This window comes from Denticeps clupeoides, unplaced genomic scaffold (genome assembly GCF_900700375.1).
Source record: "Denticeps clupeoides unplaced genomic scaffold, fDenClu1.1, whole genome shotgun sequence".
Lineage (NCBI taxonomy): Eukaryota > Metazoa > Chordata > Actinopteri > Clupeiformes > Denticipitidae > Denticeps > Denticeps clupeoides.
The window spans coordinates 23,688-51,237 of NW_021629834.1; the positions used below are offsets into that span (position 1 = coordinate 23,688).

Below are 27,550 nucleotides of genomic sequence, written 5' to 3' on the forward strand. Positions count from 1 at the left end.
GTTACGGAACACGTAAAAGAATATAGTTGTATATAATCCAAGTGAAATATAGTACATGGTGAACTATACAACATGGTTTTTAATGTTTGTCTTGTGTTTTGGACGTGTGAAGCTCAAGAAAGTCAAAGGAGATTTCATTCATCTTTTCTATATAGATTCTTTATTTGGCGTATTTGCATTTTGTAATAACGCTCATGTTACGCTCGCCTTTGCGATGTCCGCATAGCTACGTCCTGTTCACCAGCCTCCCAGATCAACCTGGACAGCCTGGTTCTTGTACTGTTTTCTTTTCTCCACGTCTCCTTGTGAAGCTTCTCGAAGATGCTCCAGTGCTGCTCTCATGTCCACTGTCTGCTCGAGTTGCCCACACAGTTCCTTTTCCCTTCTGAGGAGGACCTTCAGGGTTTCCTCAATCTCCTGCCTCTTGCTTGTATTGTTTAAGTCCTGGAAACGTTTTTCCAGTTCGTTCCTGGTAGATGTTTCTTCAAGGAGCACTTTTTCAAGTTCTTCTCGTGCTCTGTGCTCATGGTCACGTTCAGCTGTCATCATCTCGAGTTCCTTTTTCATTTGCTGGAGCGTCTCCTCGTGGAGGCTGTCTTTGCTCTCCAGCTGATGACGGAACTTTGTCTCTGTCTCCAGGAGAAGCCTCTCTGCCTCTTTCCTGCTTTCTCTTTTTGCTTCAAGCTCTTTTTCAGCTTTCTCTCTCCTGCTCTGCTCATCTGTCATTTGACTTCTCAGCGTTTCCTGCTCCTTCTTCTCGTTCTGCAGCGTCTCTTCATAAAGAGCCTGCATGCTCCCCAGCTGCGTATGGAGCTGTGTCTCCATCTCCATCTGCTTTCCAGTTTCTCTCACGTTACAGAAACGCATTTCTGCTTCTTCTCTGTTGTGTCTCTCCACGTTCAGCTGTGCTTCAAGCTCCTCACATTGCAGCCGTTCCAGATCTAGTTCTTCTCTCAGTCTTTCTTTTACTTCATTCTCAGCCTCCTGGATGGCAATTTGCCTCAGCTCTTCACGCCAAGCCAGGCTGTTCTGTGTCGTGTCACGAATAGCCATCTCCAGATTATTATTAGAGGCCATGAACATCTCCTCCACTTCTTTACGATGACCGGGATCCCTTTCCAGGAATGTCTCCATCACCGCCTCGAGTGTGCCGAGCTGTTCCCCGAACACCTCAACCTGACCCATCTGAGCTGATTTCAGATCGGTCATTTTGGGCTCAACGGAAACGTCCTTCTTGAAGAAGCGACGCTTGGTCCACCTAACAAACTTCTTCCACGCCTTCATTTCTCTACCTCTATACTGAACTCTCGTAAATCTGAAATGATTAAGTTCTTCACGGCTCACCTCTTAAATAGAGCGAAGCTGATGATGTCACTTTTTTTTCAGCCAATCAGATGGAGGAACAAGATCTTAAGAACATTGTGATTGGCTGGTTTCACTCAGCTGATTACGCTACAGAACAAGAGCTCAGAAACATTGTGATTGGCTGAAAAAATATATATCAGCCAATCACATTAATTCTGGGCTCTTGTTCTTGCTGAAAAAAAAGTGCCTCTCTGGACAGTGAATCAGGAGGAAACCCACACCGAGACAGAAGAACATGTAAACTCCACACACACAAGGTGCTGTCAACGCTATTTATTATTTATTTATAAATTACTGCCACTTTCACTTTTTAATCATTATTATTGGTGTGTTTTACCCTTGGCTAACACGCTCGCGTCTGAACCGGAAGAGCACAAAGTTCCAGGTTCAAACCCCACTTACTACCATCGTGTCCCTGAGCGGGACGCTTAACCCTGACTGTGTCCCCAGGGCATACCTGTCAAGTATCCCGTTTTGGCCCGTTCATTCCCGCCGTCCTCCCGTATTAGTATTTTCCCGTAAATCTCCCGTATTTTAATCTGCGTTATTTAAAAAAAATAATCTGAGTTGTGTCGCTAATGTCGCGATAAGTGCCGCCTGCAGTAGCTACTACAGGTACTGAAGGTGGCAGTTCTCGCGAGATTAGCGCCTGAGGTCAGATGACGAGATGATGAGTGACGACGCGGGAAAAAAGAAGAAGAAACAGACAGATGATGGACGCCAGGACAGAGAAGGAAGGCGCTCCTGCCAAAAAAACTACATCCTCGTGTCAATACCGCGATCAGTGGGACACCGAATGTATTTTTTATGAAGAAGAGCGGGGTGGGGGACAGTCATTTGTAACCGCGATTTTAGCGTCGCACACGGGGGAAGGAATGATGTCCGCCAGGCACAAAAACATGCCCGGGCGATGTCAGCATTCGTGACGAGAAATGCCACTGAGGCAGACCAGGTCACAAGTGCAGAGGTACAAACGGCAACGCTGTGTACCAAAAACCTGATTCATCAGTTTGTCCAATAATGGCGGACAGGAAACAAAGGTCAGGAGTGGTGCAGCTTGTGCATAAAGCCAGCTGAAGTTTAGAAGTGATTGACAAGTGGTGATTTTAGCTTAAAATGTAAGGGACACTGGGGCTTGGTCGGGGTGGTGGGACTGCTTGTGGTGGGCGCAGGAAAATGTCCCTTATTTTCAAATCCAGAACTTGACAGGTATGCCCCAGGGGGACTGTCCCCGTCACTACTGAATGTGTTTTTACGGAACAAGTAAAATAATATAGTTGTATATATTCCAAGTGAAATATAGTACACAGTGAACTATACAACATGGTTCCAGTCAGTAAAAACATTTGTTTTGCACGTCATTAGTGTGAACATGGACACGCCCCCTACACAAATGGGCCAATCGGATACCAGTGCAACTTTGATTCTACATTTTATTATTAGATCATTTGTACCGTGATATAAAATTATTTTTAATGCTTGTCTTGTGTTTTAGACGTGTCAGAAAGACTTTGGGCGGAACCAGATTTGTTTAGTTGTTTCTATCTGGTCCGGTTAGAGTGTGACACCTAATGAGCCACGCGTATTTTTCACATGTAAATGTGTGCGTTCATGACGGAAAGTAAGTGCTGAGGAGTGTTGTTCACACTCGTGTGTTCGATTCGTTTATCCTTTCATACTGTTTTATATGCAGAGAGAGAGTTTGTAATGTTTGGGAATTATTTAATTCTTATGCTAATTTCCGCCTGATATTAGCGCTAAGCTAACGGGGTTCAATAATTTTCCTGTGTTTTAGCTGCCTATATTTATATTCTAGGTAAAATGTTCTAGTGCTGGTTAGCTGCTTATGTAGGATTGCATTGTCTGTTTCATGTTAGATTACTGTAAGCAGTGTTATTAATCAGTGTTGTGTATCATATCATGTTCTGTGGAGTGTTTGCTTATGTATGCTTTCTGTGTTTCTTGTAGACCACACACACAGACACACACAGACACACACACACACACACACAGACACACACATACTTCGTTAATTAATAAGATAATTGATAAGCTGGCCTCCAGGCTCCTGATTCTCTGACCGGAATTCTCTGACCGGTCTTAATTGTGCTGACTGTCTATGGAGCTAATATTATGACAAAACTATTTGAATGTGAATTGTGTAAATTTGAATTATCAAAACTGAATTTGAAATTATTTTACTTGAATATTAGAGCTAATATTATGACAAAACTATTTGAATGTGAATTGTGTAAATTTGAATTATCAAAACTGAATTTGAAATTATTTTACTTGAATATTAGAGCTAATATTATGACAAAACTATTTGAATGTGAATTGTGTAAATTTGAATTATTAAAATTGAATTTGAAATTATTTTACTTGAATATTAGAGCTAATATTATGACAAAACTATTTGAATGTGAATTGTGTAAATTTGAATTATTAAAATTGAATTTGAAATTATTTTACTTGAATATTAGAGCTAATATTATGACAAAACTATTTGAATGTGAATTGTGTAAATCTGAATTATCAAAATTCAATTCTCTAAATTCAATTTTCTAAAATTCAATTTTCTAAATTCAGTTTTCTAAAATTCAAACCCAGAAATTCAGATCGTACAGAAAGTAGGTCAGAGGTCATTCACAGGGAGGCGTAGATGATCTCCGAAAAGTCGAGCGAAGCATTTTGGCCAATTACAGAGCTGCTCAGGAGGTGACCATTCTTCTGCGTGATCATGAATCGCCCAGAGGTAAGGGATTTTTAAGCATTTATGGTTTATATTTATATATTGTGTTAGCGTTCCCAGCATGTGAAACATTATCTGAGCGGTCTCTGGTGTTTGTATATTTGATAAAAGGGTTTAGCATACCACCGTGTCTATATAGAACGCGAACACGCCGCAATAACTTTAAGTGACAAAGCGGCCGTTGTAAAGAGCTTAGAATCCGTTTGCTGTTGGGAATTTCGCATTCAGTGTAGACATTATCCCTGATTTTAATCATCAGGTTCTACTGTCTTCTGTCATGACGCGTCACACCGCTCGTGTCCTGTCTAGACAAGGTGTAAACGTAATAACTCCAGGTACGGATTAACTAAAACAGAATAGAATACAATAGAAAGCCTTTATTCAAATTCAAATTTTATTTGTCACATACACAGTCATACACGGTATGATGTGCAGTGAAATGCTTTCTGCAACTGCTACAGACCACAGTATTGTAAATGTTGCAAGTAAACAGTGAACCAATATGCAAATATTGCAAACATAACCAAGTATTACACTTTTACGTCTTTAACATAAAATATGTGTAACTGGTAGGGTGAAGGTGTGCAAATGAGTTACAGTTTTTACAATGTTTAAGAAAGAAGAAAGAGCCATAAAAGAAAGAGCAGTAAGGACCTAAAAAGCGCAGAGTGATTATGTGCAAAGTGGTTTTGTGCAAAGTGGTTTTGTGCAAAAGAGTCCGGAGTGATTGGAGGTGAAAGTGCATGAGTTCTATGTACTGTTGTTGAGAGCTTGGACAGCCTGCGGGAAGAAGCTCCTCCTCATTCTCTCTGTGTTGGACTTCAGGGAGCGAAAGCGCTTCCCTGATCGCAGCAGAGAGAAGAGTCCATTGTTGGGGTGGGTGAGGTCCTTCACTATCTTCCTGGCCCTGGTACAGCACGGTTTGCTGTAGATAGATTGAAGGTCAGGGAGCCTTTTTACGGATGATTCGTTCGGCTGATCGAACCACCCTCTGTAGGGCTCGCCTGTCCTTCATGGTGCTGTTCCCGAACCAGGTTGAGATATTTCCCGTCAGGATGCTCTCTATGGTGCAGGAGTAGAAGTTCCTGAGCACCTTGGAGGGCAGTCTGAAGTCACTCAGGCGTCTGAGGTGGTAGAGACGCTGCCGGGCCTTTTTCACCACGGTGTTGATGTGACAGGACCATGACAGGTCCTGCGTGATGTTAACACCGAGGTAACGGAAGCTGTCCACTCTCTCCACTGGGCTCCTGTTGATGACAGGGGTCTGGTAGGTCCTCTCCCGCTTTGTACTGAAGTCCACTATTAACTCCTTTGTCTTGCTGACGTTCAGGTGGAGATTGTTCCTCTGGCACCAGTTCGCCAGATTTCCAGCCTCATCCAGGTAGGCCGTCTCATCGTTGTCAGAGATCAGGCCCACCACGACAGTGTCGTCAGCAAACTTGATGATGGTGGTGGAGTTAGTAGTGGCTGTACAGTCATGGGTGTACAGGGAGTACAGCAGGGGGCTCAAAACACAGCCCTGGGGGGCTCCAGTGCTGAGAGTGATGGAGGCTGAGACATGTCCACCCATCCTTACTGCCTGTGGTCTCCCGGTTAGGAAGTTGGAGATCCACTGACAGAGAGATGAGCTGAGTCCCAGGTGCTCCAGCTTGGTGGTGAGTGTTGAAGGGATTATTGTGTTAAATGCTGAACTGTAGTCAATGAAGAGCATTTTAACATAATTTCCCTTCCGAGTGTCCAGGTGGGTGAGTGCAGTATGGAGGAGATGTGATATGGCGTCATCCGTGGACCGGTTGGGACGGTATGCAAACCGTTATTTACCGTTATTTACCGTTATTTACCGTTATTTATTATTGCCATTATACACAGTACAATGAGCGCAATGTATAAGTGATGTACTAAAAACTATAACTACAGTACACATACAGACAAATAAATCAGATTAAACATACTTTGGTCCAAAGTGGCGAGCAGCATACAGTATGGTAGAGGTAGTATAGATAGCACAAGGGTATAATATAAATGCAATATTATACAAATATGACAGTTTTCAGTATGGAAACAGCTTTGGGGAAAAAAACTGTCCCTGAGTCTATTTGTTCTGTCAGGTATAGACCTATAGATTTTAATCTGCCTTCACTGGCTGGTGCTGCGCAACAGACGCGTTTTACAGTGTTACGCATTATAAACAATCACACACAATTCTTTTTTTATGAATGCAATGATCAATCAGGCATTTAGATGAGTCATGACTGAAACTTTTGCTGTTGCATGCTCGCTGCTCTCTAGCGAGTTGTCTCATCATAAACAACAAATTACAGATGTGTGCATACAGTGCAAGTGCACAGTAAATTGCACAGTGTAAACCACTTCAGTGATTATAATAGGAGTTTTTGAGAGTGGTTGAACTCAATGATAATGTTCTTTGATAATTATTTGCTCTCTTTCTGTACAATTAAATGGTTATAATTAGTAACTTACAAAAACATTAGTAAATGAAATCTAAGCAAACAGCACAAAGAAAGTATTATGTAGAGGACATGTCACCTTGTGCTTTATTCTCCAAATGCTTGTTTGAACGAACTGATTGCTTAGGACTTTTCTCGTAATGCCTTATGTTGTAGAATAGAGCGACTTTGGAGAGATGTGTGGACTGCAGTGGCCAGCGTCTACTATGATGTACTACACTATCTTGAGGAAGCCAGCTACCTTCATACTGCAGACCAAACACATCTCTTCTGTTGCCACTACACATTTCTACCACGGCTACAAGATGATCTGAGCATTTTCCGAGATGGTTGGGATAATCACCCTTCGAGAACAGAACACAACATGTCACCAAACCAGCTCTGGGAATTGGGTCAAATTCATTATCCAGTTGATGATCCCCAAGATGAAGAGGTATTTTGTTAATGCTAATTTAAAGCCATGTTTACATTATTACAGGGGTTGTGAAAATTAAATGTTCCTTAACTGGTGTTTAAACACTTAGTATTTGGAACTATTACAGCTGAGATTATACACGATTTATACAGAAATATGTTGTTCTTTGTTTACACAGGAACTGAACATTGCTGTTCATTGATTGGGAAAGCAGTGGATTGCCTCCTGGTGAAAGTGTTGGTGTTAATGTTCCTATTGTGGAATGTCCACTTACAGCAGAGCAGCTTGCAGCACTAAAGGACACAGTGGATCCAAGATCACCATCACAATCCCATGGGATAGACATTTACATGGCTGCAGTGCAGTTTTGCCAGTCACTTGAGTAATGACACATTGAGTAGACACATGGAGTTCTGGAACTGAATTTAAATTTATTTGACAGAAAACCTGTAACATTATTGCATGGAAGTTTCCAAAGTCTCAAAAATAAAACTGCAATACTACATGAACGTGTGCATAGATGAACTGCATCAAAATTATTGAACAACAAGTCCAAACAATGCAGGGCAAACTGTGGGACTGTAACTTCATTTGTAGACATGGTGTCTGTATTAGATTTCACATAACTCCTGAATATAACCGCAATTTACAGCAAGTTCTCTGTCTTGATCTTCCTTGTCCATCCTCAAATCCATGGTCATCAAGAGGGGCTTTCTCATCTCATGTTGGAGAATTATTTCCTTTGTGTATAAGGATGCTGCTTTATTTTTTATCTGGTTCAGTTTTCCAATCTGCAAAGAAAACAAAACAAAAAAAAAGAAGCAACATGTTAACAGTTCAGCTGAAGCTAATTGTGTATTCTATTTCAGTTTTACATCTCAGAAATGTATTATGCTTATCAGTTCCAAAAAAAAATGTAAAAATGCTTGTGGCATCATTTGCATCAAATGATCATCTGCATTTAAATGATGTGTCACAGACACAGAAACTGGATGGTTCTTCCATAGACACATTAAACTCCAGAGGTTGCATGCTTACACTGTAATATACAAACTTAATTAACGTGCAATAACGGAACAAAATTCCTTTTTGAATAGATAACTTCAAGAGTTCTAAATGAATTGAACATTCATAATTTGAACATAAAACACAATATTCACAATTGTATAGTGAAGAAGTGAAGAAGACCTGTGGCAATCTTAACAGCACAAAGAAAGTACAAAAAACAACAATAAATTTTTTTTATTATAATAAGATTTACTGAAAATATGTTGTGCGATTTTCCTTACCTGTCACCTGTGCAAAAACTTGCATGAATCTTTATCACATCAAAAGGCATTTTCTTTTGACAAATGGGGCAAGTTTCCTAGAGGGAACAATATAAAAACAATATAATGTAAATTATTTTCTTTCATGTTGTTTCAAGCATTTATTAGTTTTTTAATGTGGTTTTAAAATTATACATATGCAAAGAATGAGTGGAGTTACGTAAAGAACTCCTTTGAAACCCTGGGTTGCTGCTTTCAAATGTTTGGCACTGTACCCACTCTCATCGGGTGGGATAAGTGTAAGCTTCCGGGAGCCCCATCCACCTTAAGAAAAATTACACAAAATACAGAAAAACACAATGTATTATTGGATTTCATTCCTTTTATTTTGTTATGCCAGGATTCATGTTTTAAGCTTGACACAAAGGTATTTAATTACATAAAATATGAAATATGGTATTAGTGATAATGTAAAAATTCAGAAATGTATTTGATTTTACTTATTTATTTATTTTCATTGCAATGTATCACTATGTTCCTGATGATTACCTGAAGACTTATAGACAAGCCAACCCCCCTTTACATCCTGAAATCAGCTTCTTCAGTTGGGCACATACCTTACAATGTAAATAACACTGTCAGTATAGCAAACCATGTAAAAATTAAATGCCCAACAGTTACCAGTGCAACACTGGTACAAAAAGCTTATAGTGTTACATTATAGCAATGTGCTTAAGAGCACCTTAGCACCCATGTTCCACATACAGAGTTACTAATGAATTAAGCTCTGTTACATTAGAAAAAGATCATTTTAAAAGATACAGGAGAGACGTCACACATACTTACTTCATCATAAGTTGCATTTTCAACCATTTGCATTGTCCTTCACCCAACCCAGCTTGCATATGTACCAGTTGCTCACTCTCCTCAGGTGTTCGCTCATATTGGTGAGGAAGCAGATAAAAGTTAACAGGCAATATTTTTGCGGGTTTGCTAGGGGGCATTGACAGCATTCGCCTTTTACCCCGTCCTTTGCTGAAAAACCCGGGAAATGATCTGTTGGCAAAACAAAAAGCAAAATAATAACCATCAAATAATATCATGATGGCTTATGTCAGTATTAAAAAAAATGTGGTTGCAAAACCTGGTCATCTCAGTTTGAATGGTGGCCCTCTGCTGAACAGTGTGCTGCCTATGGAGGCTGAATTATGAAATTAATTTAATGAAAGTATTTTAATAAAACTATGTATGCACAAATACATATACATAACAGGGATTTCCTTTACCACACTATCCTTACTATCTATCCTTTCCACAATAATAAATAAAAATACACAAAAAAAATACACTGACTGGGACCAGCTGCACTGCTTGAGGTCAGCAAAGACAACAAGTGCCTGGCTGATCTGACAACTTCGCTGTCCTGTAAAAACAGTTTAAGCAAAATATATATATTTTTATATTTATTTTTATATATAGCTACAAACTAATGATGTGTATCTAAAAACAATATCGTTAGTAGGACATAAATTGAATTGGTTACTGAATCATTAAATAAGCCAATGATTCAGTAACCCGTTCATAAAGACAGTCACTTGCCTCGTTGCAGTAGTGTTGATATTCGGGAAACGTCTAAAATGTTGTTTACCTAAATAATATAGTCTGATCATGAGGAATATTGGCAAATTCCTTGGCTCGATCGGGGCATCTCTACTAATAACATTTATATATTTGTTTTATTTGTATGATATAAGCGAAAATGAACGATATAGCTACTTTAATCGTGCCTGCAAGCTACACATATATCTAAATGATTATTCACAATGTTAAAGTCTTCAACTCAAAACACAGCTTACAATCATCATCGAGTGACCTTATATCCAAGTTGGATCTGATGTGGATTCCAATCAAGGAAATAAATGAAGCACTAACGGAGTTATTGTATTAACACAGGACACGAGCGGTGTGACGCGTCATGACAGAAGACAGTAGAACCTGATGATTAAAATCAGGGATAATGTCTACACTGAATGCGAAATTCCCAACAGCAAACGGATTCCCTGTTCTATTTCTAAGCTCTTTACAACGGCCGCTTTGTCACTTAAAAGTTATTGCGGCGTGTTCGCGTTCTATATAGACACGGTGGTATGCTAATCCCTTTTATCAAATATACAAACACCAGAGACCGCTCAGATAATGTTTCACACGCTGGGAACGCTAACACAATATATAATTATAAACCATAAATGCTTAAAAATCACTTACCTCTGGGCGATTCATGATCACGCAGAAGAATGGTCACCTCCTGAGCAGCTCTGTAATTGACCAAAATGCTTCGCTCGACTTTTCGGAGATCATCTACGCCTCCCTGTGAATGACCTCTGACCTACTTTCTGTACGATCTGAATTTCTGGGTTTGAATTTTAGAAAACTGAATTTAGAAAATTGAATTTTAGAAAATTGAATTTAGAAAATTGAATTTTAGAAAATTGAATTTAGAGAATTGAATTTTGATAATTCAGATTTACACAATTCACATTCAAATAGTTTTGTCATAATATTACCTCTAATATTCAAGTAAAATAATTTCAAATTCAATTTTAATAATTCAAATTTACACAATTCACATTCAAATAGTTTTGTCATAATATTAGCTCTAATATTCAAGTAAAATAATTTCAAATTCAGTTTTGATAATTCAAATTTACACAATTCACATTCAAATAGTTTTGTCATAATATTAGCTCCTTTTAATTCAAATTTACACAATTCACATTCAAATAGTTTGGTCATAATATTAGCTCCATAACTGTCTGGTTCCAGTTCTGGATTTTACATGGTAAACACATGTTGGAGAGTAACGGTGCCACGTCTGGGTGCAGCAGGAGCCCCAGCTGGCAGCACTCAGCCTGACAGCAGGGCTCTAACCATGGACAGGTGCTGCTGGGTAGGCATCCGTGGTTGGAGCCCTGTTAGAAGGAACCGACACTGATGCATCGATGTGGATCCTGAACTTTGATTTCAGTTCCTGGCAACTGCCACACGCCTGTTGGTTTGTTTTTCTTGGCTTCCTTTGTTTTGTCCCTCGTGCCTTTTTCTTTTGTGCGTATTAATAAATCCCATTTGCCCAGATGTCCCGTCTCTGCGCTTCCTTCCCCCGTCAGCCCGTGGTCGTGACAAACAGAGGTAAAATGTACAATGAGACAAGTTCTGACATTCAAACAAATCCTGTTCAATTTTCTGATATGTATTGTATTTCTTTTCATAAATTATTTGTTGTTCCGGCAGCTCAGGTGGCACTTTATTTTAAAAAGTCTATATTTGCCAGATCAAGTAAAGCATACATGTGCATGTTTTTGGTGTTATGTTTTGGTGTTTAATTATCATTATATTCGTGCATTTTCTAAAGATTCTGTTTTTGAATAAAGGGTTGGAAATGAATGCTTTTATTTATTCATAATTTATAAAAAATAATCGACAGATTAATTGATTATTAAAATGATTGTTAGTAGCAGCCATGCTTCTTTATTATCGGAAGATACATCGAACATTAAGACTAACTGTGCTGTAAAACAAGTATTTGCTTTATTAGATATTTCTCCAGATTTATTTGTTTCAAAGCCAAATGGCGTATGATGTAAGCCAGGACTTTATTAGGCATCAGACCAAGTGGTGATTATCACCATTTCACAGCCTCCCTGATCAATCTGGACAGCCTTGTTCTTGTACTGTTTTCTTTTCTCCACGTCTCCTTGTGAAGCTTCTCGAAGATGCTCCAGTGCTGCTCTCATGTCCACTGTCTGCTCGAGTTGCCCACACAGTTCCTTCTCCCTTCTGAGGAGGACCTTCAGGGTTTCCTCAATCTCCTGCCTCTTGCTTGTATTGTTTAAGTCCTGGAAACGTTTTTCCAGTTCGTTCCTGGTAGATGTTTTTTCAAGGAGCACTTTTTCAAGTTCTTCTCGTGCTCTGTGCTCATGGTCACGTTCGGCTGTCATCATCTCGAGTTCCTTTTTCATTTGCTGGAGCGTCTCCTCGTGGAGGCTGTCTTTGCTCTCCAGCTGATGACGGAACTTTGTCTCTGTCTCCAGGAGAAGCCTCTCTGCCTCTTTCCTGCTTTCTCTTTTTGCTTCAAGCTCTTTTTCAGCTTTCTCTCTCCTGCTCTGCTCATCTGTCATTTGACTTCTCAGCGTTTCCTGCTCCTTCTTCTCGTTCTGCAGCGTCTCTTCATAAAGAGCCTGCATGCTCCCCAGCTGCGTATGGAGCTGTGTCTCCATCTCCATCTGCTTTCCAGTTTCTCTCACGTTACAGAAACACCTTTCTGCTTCTTCTCTGTTGTGTCTCTCCACGTTCAGCTGTACTTCAAGCTCCTCACATTGCAGCCGTTCCAGATCTTGTTCTTCTCTCAGTCTTTCTTTTACTTCATTCTCAGCCTCCTGGATGGCAATTTGCCTCAGCTCTTCACGCCAAGCCAGGCTGTTCTGTGTCGTGTCACGAATAGCCATCTCCAGATTATTATTAGAGGCCATGAACATCTCCTCCACTTCTTTACGATGACCGGGATCCCTTTCCAGGAATGTCTCCGTCACCGCCTCGAGTGTGCCGACCTGTTCCCCGAACACCTCAACCTGACCCATCTGAGCTGATTTCAGATCGGTCATTTTGGGCTCAACGGAAACGTCCTTCTTGAAGAAGCGACGCTTCGTCCACCTAACAAACTTCTTCCACGCCTTCATTTCTCTACCTCTATACTGAACTCTTGTAAATCTGAAATGATTTAGTTCTTCACGGCTCACCTCTTAAATAGAGCGAAGCTGATGATGTCACTTTTTTTTCAGCCAATCAGATGGAGGAACAAGATCTTAAGAACATTGTGATTGGCTGGTTTCACTCAGCTGATTACGCTACAGAACAAGAGCTCAGAAACATTGTGATTGGCTGAAAAAAATGATATCAGCCAATCACATTAATTCTGGGCTCTTGTTCTTGCTGAAAAAAAAAGTGCCTCTCTGGACAGTGAATCAGGAGGAAACCCACACCGAGACAGAAGAACATGTAAACTCCACACACACAAGGTGCTGTCAACGCTATTTGTCCCAAATCAAATTACTGCCACTTTCACTTTTTAATCATTATTATTGGTGTGTTTTACACTTGGCTAACACGCTCGCGTCTGAACCGGAAGAGCACAAAGTTCCAGGTTCAAACCCCACTTACTACCATCGTGTCCCTCTGTCCCCAGGGGGACTGTCCCCGTCACTACTGAATGTAAATGTGTTGTTACGGAACAAGTAAAATAATATAGTTGTATATATTCCAAGTGAAATATAGTACACAGTCAGTAAAAACATTTGTTTTGCACGTCATTAGTGTGAACATGGACACGCCCCCTACACAAATGGGCCAATCGGATACCAGTACAACTTTGATTCTACATTTTATTATTAGATCATTTGTACCGTGATATAAAATTATTTTTAATGTTTGTCTTGTGTTTTAGACGTGTCAGAAAGACCCAGATTTGTTTAGTTGTTTCTATCTGGTCCGGTTAGAGTGTGACACCTAATGAGCCATCGTATTTTTCACATGTAAATGTGTGCGTTCATGACGGAAAGTAAGTGCTGAGGAGTGTTGTTCACACTCGTGTGTTCGATTCGTTTATCCTTTCATACTGTTTTATATGCAGAGAGAGAGTTTGTAATGTTTGGGAATTATTTAATTCTTATGCTAATTTCCGCCTGCTATTAGCGCTAAGCTAACGGGGTTCAATAATTTTCCTGTGTTTTAGCTGCCTATATTTATATTCTAGGTAAAATGTTCTAGTGCTGGTTAGCTGCTTATGTAGGATTGTATTGTCTGTTTCATGTTAGATTACTGTAAGCAGTGTTATTAATCAGTGTTGTGTATCATATCATGTTCTGTGGAGTGTTTGCTTATGTATGCTTTCTGTGTTTCTTGTAGACCACACACACACACACACACACACACACACATACTTCGTTAATAAATAAGATAATTGATAAGCTGACCTCCAGGCTCCTGATTCTCTGACCGGAATCAGATCCTATTGTCGCTTCACCAGTGTAACACGTCGTGGGAGTGGTAGAATCTACACGACAAGACGTGTGAAACTCAAGAAAGGCAAAGGAGATTTCATTCATTTTTTCTTTATAGATTCTTTATTGACTGAAATATCCTACTGTGTCTTCCTTTCACCTTCAGAGATGGAGGGACCAGGCGAGCAGTACTGGAGGCTCGGAGTATACCAGGTGCAGTGCGAGGTGTAATAAGGGCTGTGAGGTAGGATGGTGCTACTCCATGTTTGGCTTTGTAGGCCAGCATCAGTATTTAGAACCTGATGCGTGCAGCTACTGGGAGCCGGTGGAGGGAACGTAGCAGAGGGGCGGTGTGGAGAACTTGGGAAGGTTGAAGATCAGTCGTGCTGCTTCGTCCTGTATGAGTTGTAGAGGTCGGATGGTACATAGAGGTAGATTCTTGTTTACTGTCACTTTCACTTTTTAATCATTATTATTGGTGTGTTTTACACTTGGCCAACACACTCGCGTCTGAACCAGAAGAGCACCAAGTTCCAGGTTCAAACCCCACTTACTACCATCGTGTCCCTCTGTCCCCAGGGGGACTGTCCCCGTCACTACTGAATGTAAATGTGTTGTTACGGAACACGTAAAATAATATAGTTGTATATAATCCAAGTGAAATATAGTACATGGTGAACTATACAACATGGTTTTTAATGTTTGTCTTGTGTTTTGGACGTGTGAAGCTCAAGAAAGTCAAAGGAGATTTCATTCATCTTTTCTATATAGATTCTTTATTTGGCGTATTTGCATTTTGTAATAACGCTCATGTTACGTTCGCCTTTGCGATGTCCGCATAGCTGCGTCCTGTTCACCAGCCTCCCAGATCAACCTGGACAGCCTGGTTCTTGTACTGTTTTCTTTTCTCCACGTCTCCTTGTGAAGCTTCTCGAAGATGCTGCAGTGCTGCTCTCATGTACGCGGTCTGCACGAGTTGCCCACACAGTTCCTTCTCCCTTCTGAGGAGGACCTTCAGGGTTTCCTCAATCTCCTGCCTCTTGCTTGTATTGTTTAAGTCCTGGAAACGTTGTCGCACTTGGTGGAGTCGATGTTGTGGAGGGCGATGAGCAGCTCGCCGGGGGTCAGCGGAGACATGGAGAAGCTGCCTTCACCTGCAGGAACACACACATCTCAGCGCCGAGCTGCACAGAAGATGCTGGGGACAGCAGGACGAAACGCCAGCTTACTGTGCTGGGTGCCGAGGAGCCGGTTGAAGACCTCCTTCACCACGATGGGGTTCAGCTTGATGAGCTTGGGTAGAGCCTGAATCACCAGGACAAGATCATGACTTGGTATCACACACACTCACACACTGACTGCATCAACGCAACCCACCTTCTCCAGGCCGTTGATGACGGGAATGAGGAAGCGGACATCAGGAACCCGCTTGTGATAGAGATCCCGGACCCTCTCCACCAGCTCTGGAGAGGGGGACACTGAGGAGGAACACACACGTTCGGACTCTCGTCTTGATGGTAACACTCGTTACGAACGGCGGGCACCAGTAGAACGGACCTTTATCGGTGAGGATGTGCAGGCAGCGGGTGACCAGCGTCTCGGCTCCTTTAGGACAGTTCTCCACCAGCAGCAGCAGGTCGGGGGAGTTCATGCCCATTACTGTAAATTGAATCACAGTACCTTCAAAATACTGTAATTGTTATTACAGCAATAATCTGAATACTGTAATCATTGTTACAGTAGTAAGCACAGACTGTATTTGCAATCACAGTAATAAAGTGCAATACATTTCATTACAGCACATATTAGGCTACTGCAATGTGCATGACTGCATTATTTGTTATAATAAGTAATTTATAAAATATTGTTATAAAATAAAAATTATACCATACAATACAATGAAGATGCGTTTTTTGTCGTAAAACATTTCATTTATTTTTTTAAACCAGTTTACAAAAAGTTTTACTTTGTAAAAAACACTATTTTCCCAAACAACCCTTTCTCTTCAGGTAAACCAATTTTAACACTAAGGCCAAGAATTATTTTGTAACACTTCAATGCTTATACAGATAATTAAAAAAAAATACTTTTTTGTACTTTTTACATTTCCCTTTTCAGACATTGGTTTGTATGTGCAGTCACTGTATCCTGTAAAGTTAATTGATAATATAATAAAATTAACAATAAAACACACAAAAGCATCACCATATAGACAACTATCACATATTTCAGGTTTTGTTTTTTGTTTGTTTGTTTTTTACAAATACAAAAATTCCAAGTAAGTAAAATGTTCAGTTAAAAGAAGAATTGTAGAAAAATGCATTTGTACGAAAACATTTCAATATTCAACCAATAAACTGTTCAAGACTGACTTTACTGGTCCCAATGACATATATGATTCCTGCGCCGTTTCTTCCTATACTGAATATGTCTTCTAGGGCTGGAATCTTCTTCCCTGAAGTTGAAGGACAAAGAGGCATAAGTTACTAATGTAGAGTAGAAATGCAAAGGCAGCATTAATCCACACTATTGGCTCTATGACAATTTTTTGAGACTCCCTACTTCCCATTGGAAACGTTTGGAAATGTTTCTATTACTACATGAAGGTGCAGTAGCCTAGTAAAATACACTACACACACATGCACAGTTTTACATATAGAACACACAAACAAGAGGGCATCTGTAAGACACTGCCCTGTACAGTGAATAAGTGTAGCCAACCCTGGTCCTTGAGGGCCACTGTCCTCCTGCTCATTTTCCAACCATCACTGCACTTACAGCTTCTGAATGCCTGAATCAGGTGTGTTCAGTCAATCAGTGGGTAGAATAGTTGTAAAACTAGCAGGATAGCGGCCCTGGAGGATCAAGGTTGTCTACCCCTGCTGTAGAGTATTTTATTTCTGCAAAGTTTAAATAAATATAAATTAACAGTCTCACCTGATATCAGTTGTTCTGCCAGTCATACTCGATAAAGCCTCTGATAAACGATGCCACGTGTGGATTGAGGGATTCATTTTTTCGTTGCACCATCCTGCCAGTCCTTCTGCTCAGCTGGACCTTGGAAGAACACTTGCTTTGCTCAGGATTTATCCTGACAATAAATCTGTAAATTCATAAGATGCCATATATTACCCCAGGAGAAAAAACTTACAAAGATTTGGTCCAATATAGTGATATTTGCTGATCCATGTGAGGGTAATAAATTATTGAAGTTTGGTACATTAACCTCTCACACTTGTAATTTTGTGAATACTTTCTGTGCTACTTCCGATTCTTTAATATACCATAGAATGCAGAACTATTTTCTACTTTGTTTCACTACTCAGCAGCTGTCCGGACCCATATTCAACATATAGGGGAAATATATTGGCAGTGCTAAAGCAGAAAATTGTTCCACCAGAGTGTTGAGGACAAATGTTGGTTTCAGATATCCTTCACAGCAAATTTGTAGCTTTGTAGTGCATCTCAAAATGTATCTGTATTTATCCATACATTTTCCAGTGTCTCCTTAAACATCACAGAAGAGCTGGAGCTATTTCTAGCTGTCATTGGGAAAGAGGCAGGGTACACCCTGGACAAGTTGGCGATTACAAAGATGACATACAGATGCATACAAACATTCACGCTCACACCTATGGGCAATTTAATTTCAAGAATGTTAGAGCAATACACTCCAGTAAAGCTCTTGTTCTCACAACAGGAAAGGAACAGATCTGTTGATGTATTACACTAATGGATCAGCAAGTACCAATATATGGGTAAAAATATAAAAATAACAAATTGGTTATTTATAATATAACTGAGGATTGTCCCTGCAAAGAAATAACATTCTTTGCATATGAAAGACATACTGATTACAGTATGTAGTTGAACTGACTGTTTGGCTGGTGTTTGCTACAGATTCATATCCTGAAAAAAAAGTATGTGACAGACTTAAACATGTAAAGCCAAAATCAATAATGTGTCAAAATGTATTCACTAGTTGGAAATGACACTCCTGTGTCCTCAGGTTAGATTATCAAAGTCCAAAAATGCAGCGTCTTACCTGTTGCAGTGTCCTGTGTCGCCTAGGTCGGTTTCCGTTGACAATACCAACGGTTGCTAGCGAAGAAGAAAACAATTGTCAAGCTAATTAGCTGTAGCTAGCTAACAGACCAAGAAGCAATACTTGAAAAAATTTACATTTAGCTAAATTAGTGCTAGTGTGCCGGAGTTAAATGGTTACACTAGATTTATAAATGTATTTCTTCTTTTTTTGTGTCTTTTATTTTCTTATTTTCTAAAGACTTTTATTTTGTTTACCTGTATTCTGATGTGGGTAAGGGAATTATAATGATAATCCGGGTGTTTGTTCAATTGTAAAATGTTAAAATGTGTTAATGTTTCTGGTTATGTCAAATATGTTTCTGTATTTTTGTTTGTTCAATTTATGATTATTATAAAAAGTTATGTGGGTTCTAAAACTTTGATCACCCCCGAAAAGTGGTTGGATGCGGCCGTGCCCGTGGGTTAGTGGGTTGGAGACCCGGTTAAGTCCTCTTAGACACATGGCATGAGCTGTGAGAGAGAGAGGTGCAGAGAGACGCGAGTTGTGACGCGATGTTCTGGCGTGACCTTGCTTTTATACAGAATACACTTTGCACGGAAAATTTCTTGGGTGTCAGCTCGTCAATTACGGTTCAAGAAAAGAAATAAAAAAATTACACAACGCAGAAGAAGGACTGCTACACTAGGTTAAGCTAATACACGTACTGTAGCAAAAAACATTGAGTTGATTTACCTTTCTGAAGTCAAAGGACGAGGAAAGTGTTGAATCTTCTTTCATGAAAATAATGCGAAGTTGGCCATCAGTACTTCATTTCTTAATATTGAGGATGTAAAATTAAAAACGCTGGGTCGTCCTCTGGCTTCATGAAATATATCCTAGAAATATGATTTCTGTGTTCCGAATAACTGAAAGATGAGAAATATGAAAATTCCCGCTCAAAATTATTGTATTATGATATACAGCAATATGGTTTTACTGTAAAACAACAGCCGCCCAGGAATTTAAACCATGATGCTTTGCAAATCTACAGCAACATGCTGTATACAGGTTCTACAGTAAGGATTTGTTCATTATACAGTAATAATGCTGTGAAAACTACAGAAATGTGTTAGTGTCATGTGTCTCGTGTGTCTTCACCGTTTATTTACCGTGCGTTAACCGGCACGGACTAAACTTCGGCATGAACGTCAATCTTGTGTTTCGGTCGCTAGTAAAAGTTTTCATGTGAACGTCAGTCTTCGTCCTCGTCCTCCTGCAGCGTGGGGTCCGCCTCCTCGGTCACCTCCGGCCCGCCGGGGAAGTCGCGCTGGGGGTCGGGGGGCAGCGCCGGCGAGAAGGCCGCGTCGCTCTTCACGCCCCAGCCGATGTAAACGTTCTCGAACTTCCTGCGGGGAGACCGGGACGCGGTGATGACGGGCGACGGCCACGGCGAAGCGGGGGACGAGGGCGGAGGACAGCCGGGAGCTCCACGGTGGCAGCCGGTCGATTTCTACACCAAACGCAGAAACGTGGCGCGTTACCGTGGTTACGGAGGAGGAGGCGGACCGGCGGCATCTCGCACGCTCACCTGCGTCTTCAGACAGCGGGGTGAAGAGGGCGGGTCCTTCCTCCCGTTCCGGCTCCTCCTCTTCATCTTCATCAGGTTCCACCGCCGGGTTCACCCACACGCAGCGGCCCTGGACGAACCGCAGTATCAGCGGCGGGTTCTAGAAGGTCCGAGGTGACGGTTAAATACGAAGGACGGACCTGAGTCAGGATGTGCGGGACGTGGTGGACCCAGGAGCGCCTTCCCTTCTCTGTCCTGGCGTCCATCATCTGTCTGTTTCTTCTTCTTTTTTCCCGCGTCGTCACTCATCATCTCGTCATCTGACCTCAGGCGCTAATCTCGCGAGAACTGCCACCTTCAGTACCTGTAGTAGCTACTGCAGGCGGCACTTATCGCGACATTAGCGACACAACTCAGATAATTTTTTTTAAATAACGCAGATTAAAATACGGGAGATTTACGGGAAAATACTAATACGGGAGGACGGCGGGAAAGAACGGGCCAAAACGGGATACTTGACAGGTATGCCCTGGGGACACAGTCAGGGTTAAGCGTCCCGCTCAGGGACACGATGGTAGTAAGTGGGGTTTGAACCTGGAACTTTGTGCTCTTCCGGTTCAGACGCGAGCGTGTTAGCCAAGTGTAAAACACACCAATAATAATGATTAAAAAGTGAAAGTGGCAGTAATTTATAAATAAATAATAAATAGCGTTGACAGCACCTTGTGTGTGTGGAGTTTACATGTTCTTCTGTCTCGGTGTGGGTTTCCTCCTGATTCACTGTCCAGAGAGGCACTTTTTTTTCAGCAAGAACAAGAGCCCAGAATTAATGTGATTGGCTGATATAATTTTTTTCAGCCATTCACAATGTTTCTGAGCTCTTGTTCTGTAGCGTAATCAGCTGAGTGAAACCAGCCAATCACAATGTTCTTAAGATCTTGTTCCTCCATCTGATTGGCTGAAAAAAAAGTGACATCATCAGCTTCGCTCTATTTAAGAGGTGAGCCGTGAAGAACTAAATCATTTCAGATTTACGAGAGTTCAGTATAGAGGTAGAGAAATGAAGGCGTGGAAGAAGTTTGTTAGGTGGACCAAGCGTCGCTTCTTCAAGAAGGACGTTTCCGTTGAGCCCAAAATGACCGATCTGAAATCAGCTCAGATGGGTCAGGTTGAGGTGTTCGGGGAACAGCTCGGCACACTCAAGCCGGTGACGGAGACATTCCTGGAAAGGGATCCCGGTCATTGTAAAGAAGTGGAGGAGATGTTCATGGCCTCTAATAATAATCTGGAGATGGCTATTCGTGACACGACACAGAACAGCCTGGCTTGGCGTGAAGAGCTGAGGCAAATTGCCATCCAGGAGGCTGAGAATGAAGTAAAAGAAAGACTGAGAGAAGAACTAGATCTGGAACGGCTGCAATGTGAGGAGCTTGAAGCACAGCTGAACGTGGAGAGACACAACAGAGAAGAAGCAGAAAGGTGTTTCTGTAACGTGAGAGAAACTGGAAAGCAGATGGAGATGGAGACACAGCTCCATACGCAGCTGGGGAGCATGCAGGCTCTTTATGAAGAGACGCTGCAGAACGAGAAGAAGGAGCAGGAAACGCTGAGAAGTCAAATGACAGATGAGCAGAGCAGGAGAGAGAAAGCTGAAAAAGAGCTTGAAGCAAAAAGAGAAAGCAGGAAAGAGGCAGAGAGGCTTCTCCTGGAGACAGAGACAAAGTTCCGTCATCAGCTGGAGAGCAAAGACAGTCTCCACGAGGAGACGCTCCAGCAAATGAAAAAGGAACTTGAGATGATGACAGCCGAACGTGACCATGAGCACAGAGCACGAGAAGAACTTGAAAAAGTGCTCCTTGAAGAAACATCTACCAGGAACGAACTGGAAAAACGTTTCCAGGACTTAAACAATACAAGCAAGAGGCAGGAGATTGAGGAAACCCTGAAGGTCCTCCTCAGAAGGGAGAAGGAACTGTGTGGGCAACTCGTGCAGACCGCGTACATGAGAGCAGCACTGGAGCATCTTCGAGAAGCTTCACAAGGAGACGTGGAGAAAAGAAAACAGTACAAGAACCAGGCTGTCCAGGTTGATCTGGGAGGCTGGTGAACAGGACGCAGCTATGCGGACATCGCAAAGGCGAGCGTAACATGAGCGTTATTACAAAATGCAAATACGCCAAATAAAGAATCTATATAGAAAAGATGAATGAAATCTCCTTTGACTTTCTTGAGCTTCACACGTCCAAAACACAAGACAAACATTAAAAACCATGTTGTATAGTTCACCATGTACTATATTTCACTTGGATTATATACAACTATATTATTTTACGTGTTCCGTAACAACACATTTACATTCAGTAGTGACGGGGACAGTCCCCCTGGGGACAGAGGGACACGATGGTAGTAAGTGGGGTTTGAACCTGGAACTTGGTGCTCTTCTGGTTCAGACGCGAGTGTGTTGGCCAAGTGTAAAACACACCAATAATAATGATTAAAAAGTGAAAGTGTCAGTAAACAAGAATCTACCTCTATGTACCATCCGACCTCTACAACTCATACAGGACGCAGCAGCACGACTGATGTTCAACCTTCCCAAGTTCTCCACACCGCCCCTCTGCTACGTTCCCTCCACCGGCTCCCAGTAGCTGCACGCATCAGGTTCTAAATACTGATGCTGGCCTACAAAGCCAAACATGGAGTAGCACCATCCTACCTCACAGCCCTTATTACACCTCGCACTGCACCTGGTATACTCCGAGCCTCCAGTACTGCTCGCCTGGTCCCTCCATCTCTGAAGGTAAAAGGAAGACGCTCATCTAGACTCTTCTCCGTCTTGGCCCCTCGGTGGTGGAATGAACTTCCAGCTCAGTCACTGAGCACCTTCACACGGCAGCTCAAGACCTTCCTCTTTAGAGAAGATTTAGATGAACTTGTAACCTTCTTCTCGTCTGACTTCTGTATAGAAACTAGAACAGAGTGAATAAAAAGATTGTATTCATAGTTGGGGTCCTAGTGAACCGGAATTGATCTCTTCATCCATGGTAACTTGGAAGCACGTTGTAAGTGGCTCTGGATACGGCCGTCTGCCAAATGCCTTAAATGTAAATAATGAATAAGTTCGTCTTTATAAAAAAAGGAGGCCGCTTACATTTACATTTAAGGCGTTTGCCAGACGTCCTTAACCAGAGCGACTTACAACTTGCTTCCATGTTACCATGGATGAAGTGGTCAGTTCTGGTTCACTAGGACCCCCAACTATGAATACAATCTTTTTATTCACTCTGTTGTAGAATCTGTACAGAAGACAAGAAGAAGGTCACAAGTTCATCTAAATCTTCTCTAAAGAGGAAGGTCTTGAGCTGCCGTTTGAAGGTGCTCAGTGACTGAGCTGTTCTGACCTAAAGGGGAAGTTCATTCCACCACCGAGGGACCAAGACGGAGAAGAGTCTAGATGAGTGGAAAGCTGACCTGATTGTGTTGAAGATGAGGGTCATCATCTCCTTGCTGTTCCTGCTGTTCTCCACATTTAGAGCTCTTTCTCTGAACAACCAGAGCAACCCTCTAAATACAAAAAAAGAAATTCCTGTGCAGGACATCAACGCTGAGCTGCAGTACCTGAGGAACATGGTCCACTACCTGCGGGACACGATGCTGGCTCAGGAAGTCCAGTTGGAGAACGTGAAGACCAACCTAAAGGACCCTGAAGACATGGTGCTGGATCTGAGGCTGGATTTCAAAGTTCTGGAGAGAGAAAACGCTGGTAATCACATCTTCTAAATGTGCAATAGTAATTCAACAACACTGAGACCAGTATGAACATCATTCACAGACTTTAATGTTGGTATTTAGCTCATTTACATTTACATTATTACATTATTTAGCTCAAGATGTGGAGATAAAGACCATGAAGGATGAAGTGGAGAACATGAAGAAGGAGAATGCAGGTGCATAAATGACATTTGACAAATATTATAGTGTAAAATATACTATACAAATAGTATTATTTAATCACACATAGTATTAATTCCATGTAATTACTGTATAAATAACATAAACAGTGAATTATTATTCATTGGTTATGATTAGTTTAGGTTATAATAACAGTACATTAATTCAATTCTCTACATGTAATAAGAGTGTATGAGTAGATATAATTTAGAATAACAGACATCTGTATTATTTTGTATATAAGCGCAAGATGCTTCCTGTCAGACGTACAGAAAGACCTGGAGAATCTGAAGATGGAAAATGCAGGTAATGCAGAACAGACAGTCCAACGTTCACATCCAAGCTGCTTACAAGAGTGACCATTGAATTTTTTACAGTAATTCTGAGCATGGGAACAATCAGCGACATCTCATCAATATACATTGTTATACATCCATACATACAGTCATGTACATTCATATACCGCCATAAACTGCCATATACAGCCATATAAATTAACTGTTATATGCGACCATCCTGTCATAAAAACTCTTTAATCTCCTATAGAAATAAGCCATACCATTATCTACCATAAAGTACTGAATTATTCCTTCATTATTGCAGCACTTGTGGCAGAGCTGACGACTCTAAAGATCCAAATGGATGACAATGAGCAGAACGTGGAGAACCTGACTCATCAGAATGCAGGTGCTGGATCGAAATGATCTCTAATCATATTTTCTTGGTGAAGATTTGGCTCATTTTTTGTGTTCCACCTACATCAGAGCAAGCAGCAGAGCTGAAAGCTGTCAAGAACCAAGTAGAAGATCTGCAGCAGAAGAACTCAGGTATCATGTGATGAACTGTGGTTTTAATATTTTCTGCTCTGAATGCAGAGATTGGAGGACTGAAGACCAGACTAACATCAGTGGAGACCAAAGTGGAGAAACTGAGCAACATGAATGCAGGTAAATGACATTATTATTGCTATATACTGAATACATATTGTAATCGTGATGAAAGATCGGTTTATTTGTACATGATGAGTATTGGGTCATATCCTTAAATATGATGTGCCTTTTATTTGGGATATAAGTTACTTTCTAGTCATCATTCTATGTAAATCAATAGAATTACTTACATATCAGATGATTATGTTTTTGTCTTTTTGTAAAGCTGAATATCAGCAGTGATGTTTTTTTGGTTCTGTTCCACTTTACAGGAGGCAAAGTGGCCTTTTCAGCAGCTCTGACATTTAATACTGAGTATGTACAAGCAGGACCTTCCGAACTGAACTTGGTCTTCAGGAACATCATCACCAATGTTGGAAACGCCTACAGCAGTAATACAGGTGCTCAGCATCTTCTCATAGTCATGGTGTCAGTGGGAGTGACATTCTTTAAACACCTCAGTGCCAGCCTCTTAACGCACTTTGTCCTTGTGAAACACCACACACGGTGTGGCTCAGGTTTAAAGGCTTAAACCATCACCGTTGGTGAGGAGCGGGCAGCCATGTTCATCTCCTCTGCATCAGCTCGTTTTGCTCCTTACTGGCCCGTGACTGGTTGGCTCGGCCTGTAGAATTGAGCCTCTTTGTCTTTGGACTGGAAGCCGGAGTCCCTGGTGTCCACCAGGGTTTGTGGTTTGGTCAGGGACAGGGACTGATAGTCTCCTGTTTAACCTGACAGGTGCATCATGGTAGTAGATCTGACTGTAGTGAATTTTTCTGTATGGTTCTTGCAGGGTTCTTCACCGCTCCAGTGAAGGGCGTTTACTTCTTCAGGTTCACCGTGGCGGACATCCTCTCATCGCGCACCATGTACACAGCGCTGTACAGGAACCAGCAGAGGATCATGTTGCTGGGGGAGTACGACATGGACCACCACATCTCCTACCTGGTCGGCGGCGTGACTCTGCAGCTGGAGGCGGGAGACTGGGTTAACCTGCGTCTTCCTGGAAACCAGCGACTTTACAACGATGAGAGTAATCACTGCATCTTCAGCAGATTCCTGCTCTTCACCCTGTGAAATGGTGATAATCATCACTTGGTCTGATGCCTAATAAAGTCCTGGCTTACATCATACGCCATTTGGCTTTGAAACAAATAAATCTGGAGAAATATCTAATAAAGCAAATACTTGTTTTACAGCACAGTTAGTCTTAATGTTCGATGTATCTTCCGATAATAAAGAAGCATGGCTGCTACTAACAATCATTTTAATAATCAATTAATCTGTCGATTATTTTTTATAAATTATGAATAAATAAAAGCTTTCATTTCCAACCCTTTATTCAAAAACAGAATCTTTAGAAAATGCACGAATATAATGATAATTAAACACCAAAACATAACACCAAAAACATGCACATGTATGCTTTACTTGATCTGGCAAATATAGACTTTTTAAAATAAAGTGCCACCTGAGCTGCCGGAACAACAAATAATTTATGAAAAGAAATACAATACATATCAGAAAATTGAACAGGATTTGTTTGAATGTCAGAACTTGTCTCATTGTACATTTTACCTCTGTTTGTCACAACCACGGGCTGACGGGGGAAGGAAGCGCAGAGACGGGACATCTGGGCAAATGGGATTTATTAATACGCACAAAAGAAAAAGGCACGAGGGACAAAACAAAGGAAGCCAAGAAAAACAAACCAACAGGCGTGTGGCGGTTGCCAGGAACTGAAATCAAAGTTCAGGATCCACATCGATGCATCAGTGTCGGTTCCTTCCAACAGGGCTCCAACCACGGATGCCTACCCAGCAGCACCTGTCCATGGTTAGAGCCCTGCTGTCAGGCTGAGTGCTGCCAGCTGGGGCTCCTGCTGCACCCAGACGTGGCACCGTTACTCTCCAACATGTGTTTACCATGTAAAATCCAGAACTGGAACCAGACAGTCAGCACAATTCAGACCAAGCACTCTGTCAATCTTATGCTTCACAAGTTATTTGTGTGCATCTGGACTTTCTCTCACGTCTCAACATTACCTTGAGCTGATTAAATACAGAGATTCTGGGATTTTGCTGCCAAGCAGATTTATAATGATTTATAATACCCTTATTACACCTCGCACTGCACCTGGTATACTCCGAGCCTCCAGTACTGCTCGCCTGGTCCCTCCATCTCTGAAGGTAAAAGGAAGACACAGTAGGATATTTCGGTAAATAAAGAATCTATAAAGAAAAAATGAATGAAATCTCCTTTGCCTTTCTTGAGTTTCACACGTCTTGTCGTGTAGATTCTACCCTCCCACGACGTGTTACACTGGTGAAGCGACAATAGGATCTGATTCCGGTCAGAGAATCAGGAGCCTGGAGGTCAGCTTATCAATTATCTTATTTATTGACGAAGTATGTGTGTGTCTGTGTGTGTGTGTGTGTGGTCTACAAGAAACAGAGAAAGCATACATAAGCAAACACTCCACAGAACATGATATGATACACAACACTGATTAATAACACTGCTTACAGTAATCTAACATGAAACAGACAATACAATCCTACATAAGCAGCTAACCAGCACTAGAACATTTTACCTAGAATATAAATATAGGCAGCTAAAACACAGGAAAATTATTGAACCCCGTTAGCTTAGCGCTAATAGCAGGCGGAAATTAGCATAAGAATGAAATAATTCCCAAACATTACAAACTCTCTCTCTTTCTGACACGTCTAAAACACAAGACAAACATTAAAAA

General features: G+C 41.3%; 1 protein-coding gene and 1 long non-coding RNA gene across 2 annotated transcripts; both read right to left on the reverse strand.

Annotated features, from left to right (window-relative positions):
- Nucleotides 1–8,273: 8,273 nt before the first annotated feature.
- On the reverse strand, nucleotides 8,274–8,853 carry LOC114775481 (uncharacterized). The gene is made up of 3 exons (XR_003745011.1): nucleotides 8,818–8,853; nucleotides 8,489–8,592; nucleotides 8,274–8,366 (listed from the first exon to the last, which is right to left on the reverse strand). It is a non-coding gene; the product is annotated as an uncharacterized LOC114775481 (long non-coding RNA).
- A 6,521-nt stretch (nucleotides 8,854–15,374) lies between these two features.
- On the reverse strand, nucleotides 15,375–20,175 carry LOC114775480 (symplekin-like). The gene is made up of 6 exons (XM_028966547.1): nucleotides 19,937–20,175; nucleotides 19,507–19,858; nucleotides 15,879–15,980; nucleotides 15,699–15,799; nucleotides 15,551–15,626; nucleotides 15,375–15,475 (listed from the first exon to the last, which is right to left on the reverse strand). The coding sequence occupies exons 3-6, from the start codon at nucleotides 15,976–15,978 to the stop codon at nucleotides 15,375–15,377; spliced, it is 378 nt and encodes a 125-aa protein (XP_028822380.1). The 5' UTR covers nucleotides 15,979–15,980; nucleotides 19,507–19,858; nucleotides 19,937–20,175.
- Nucleotides 20,176–27,550: the final 7,375 nt, after the last annotated feature.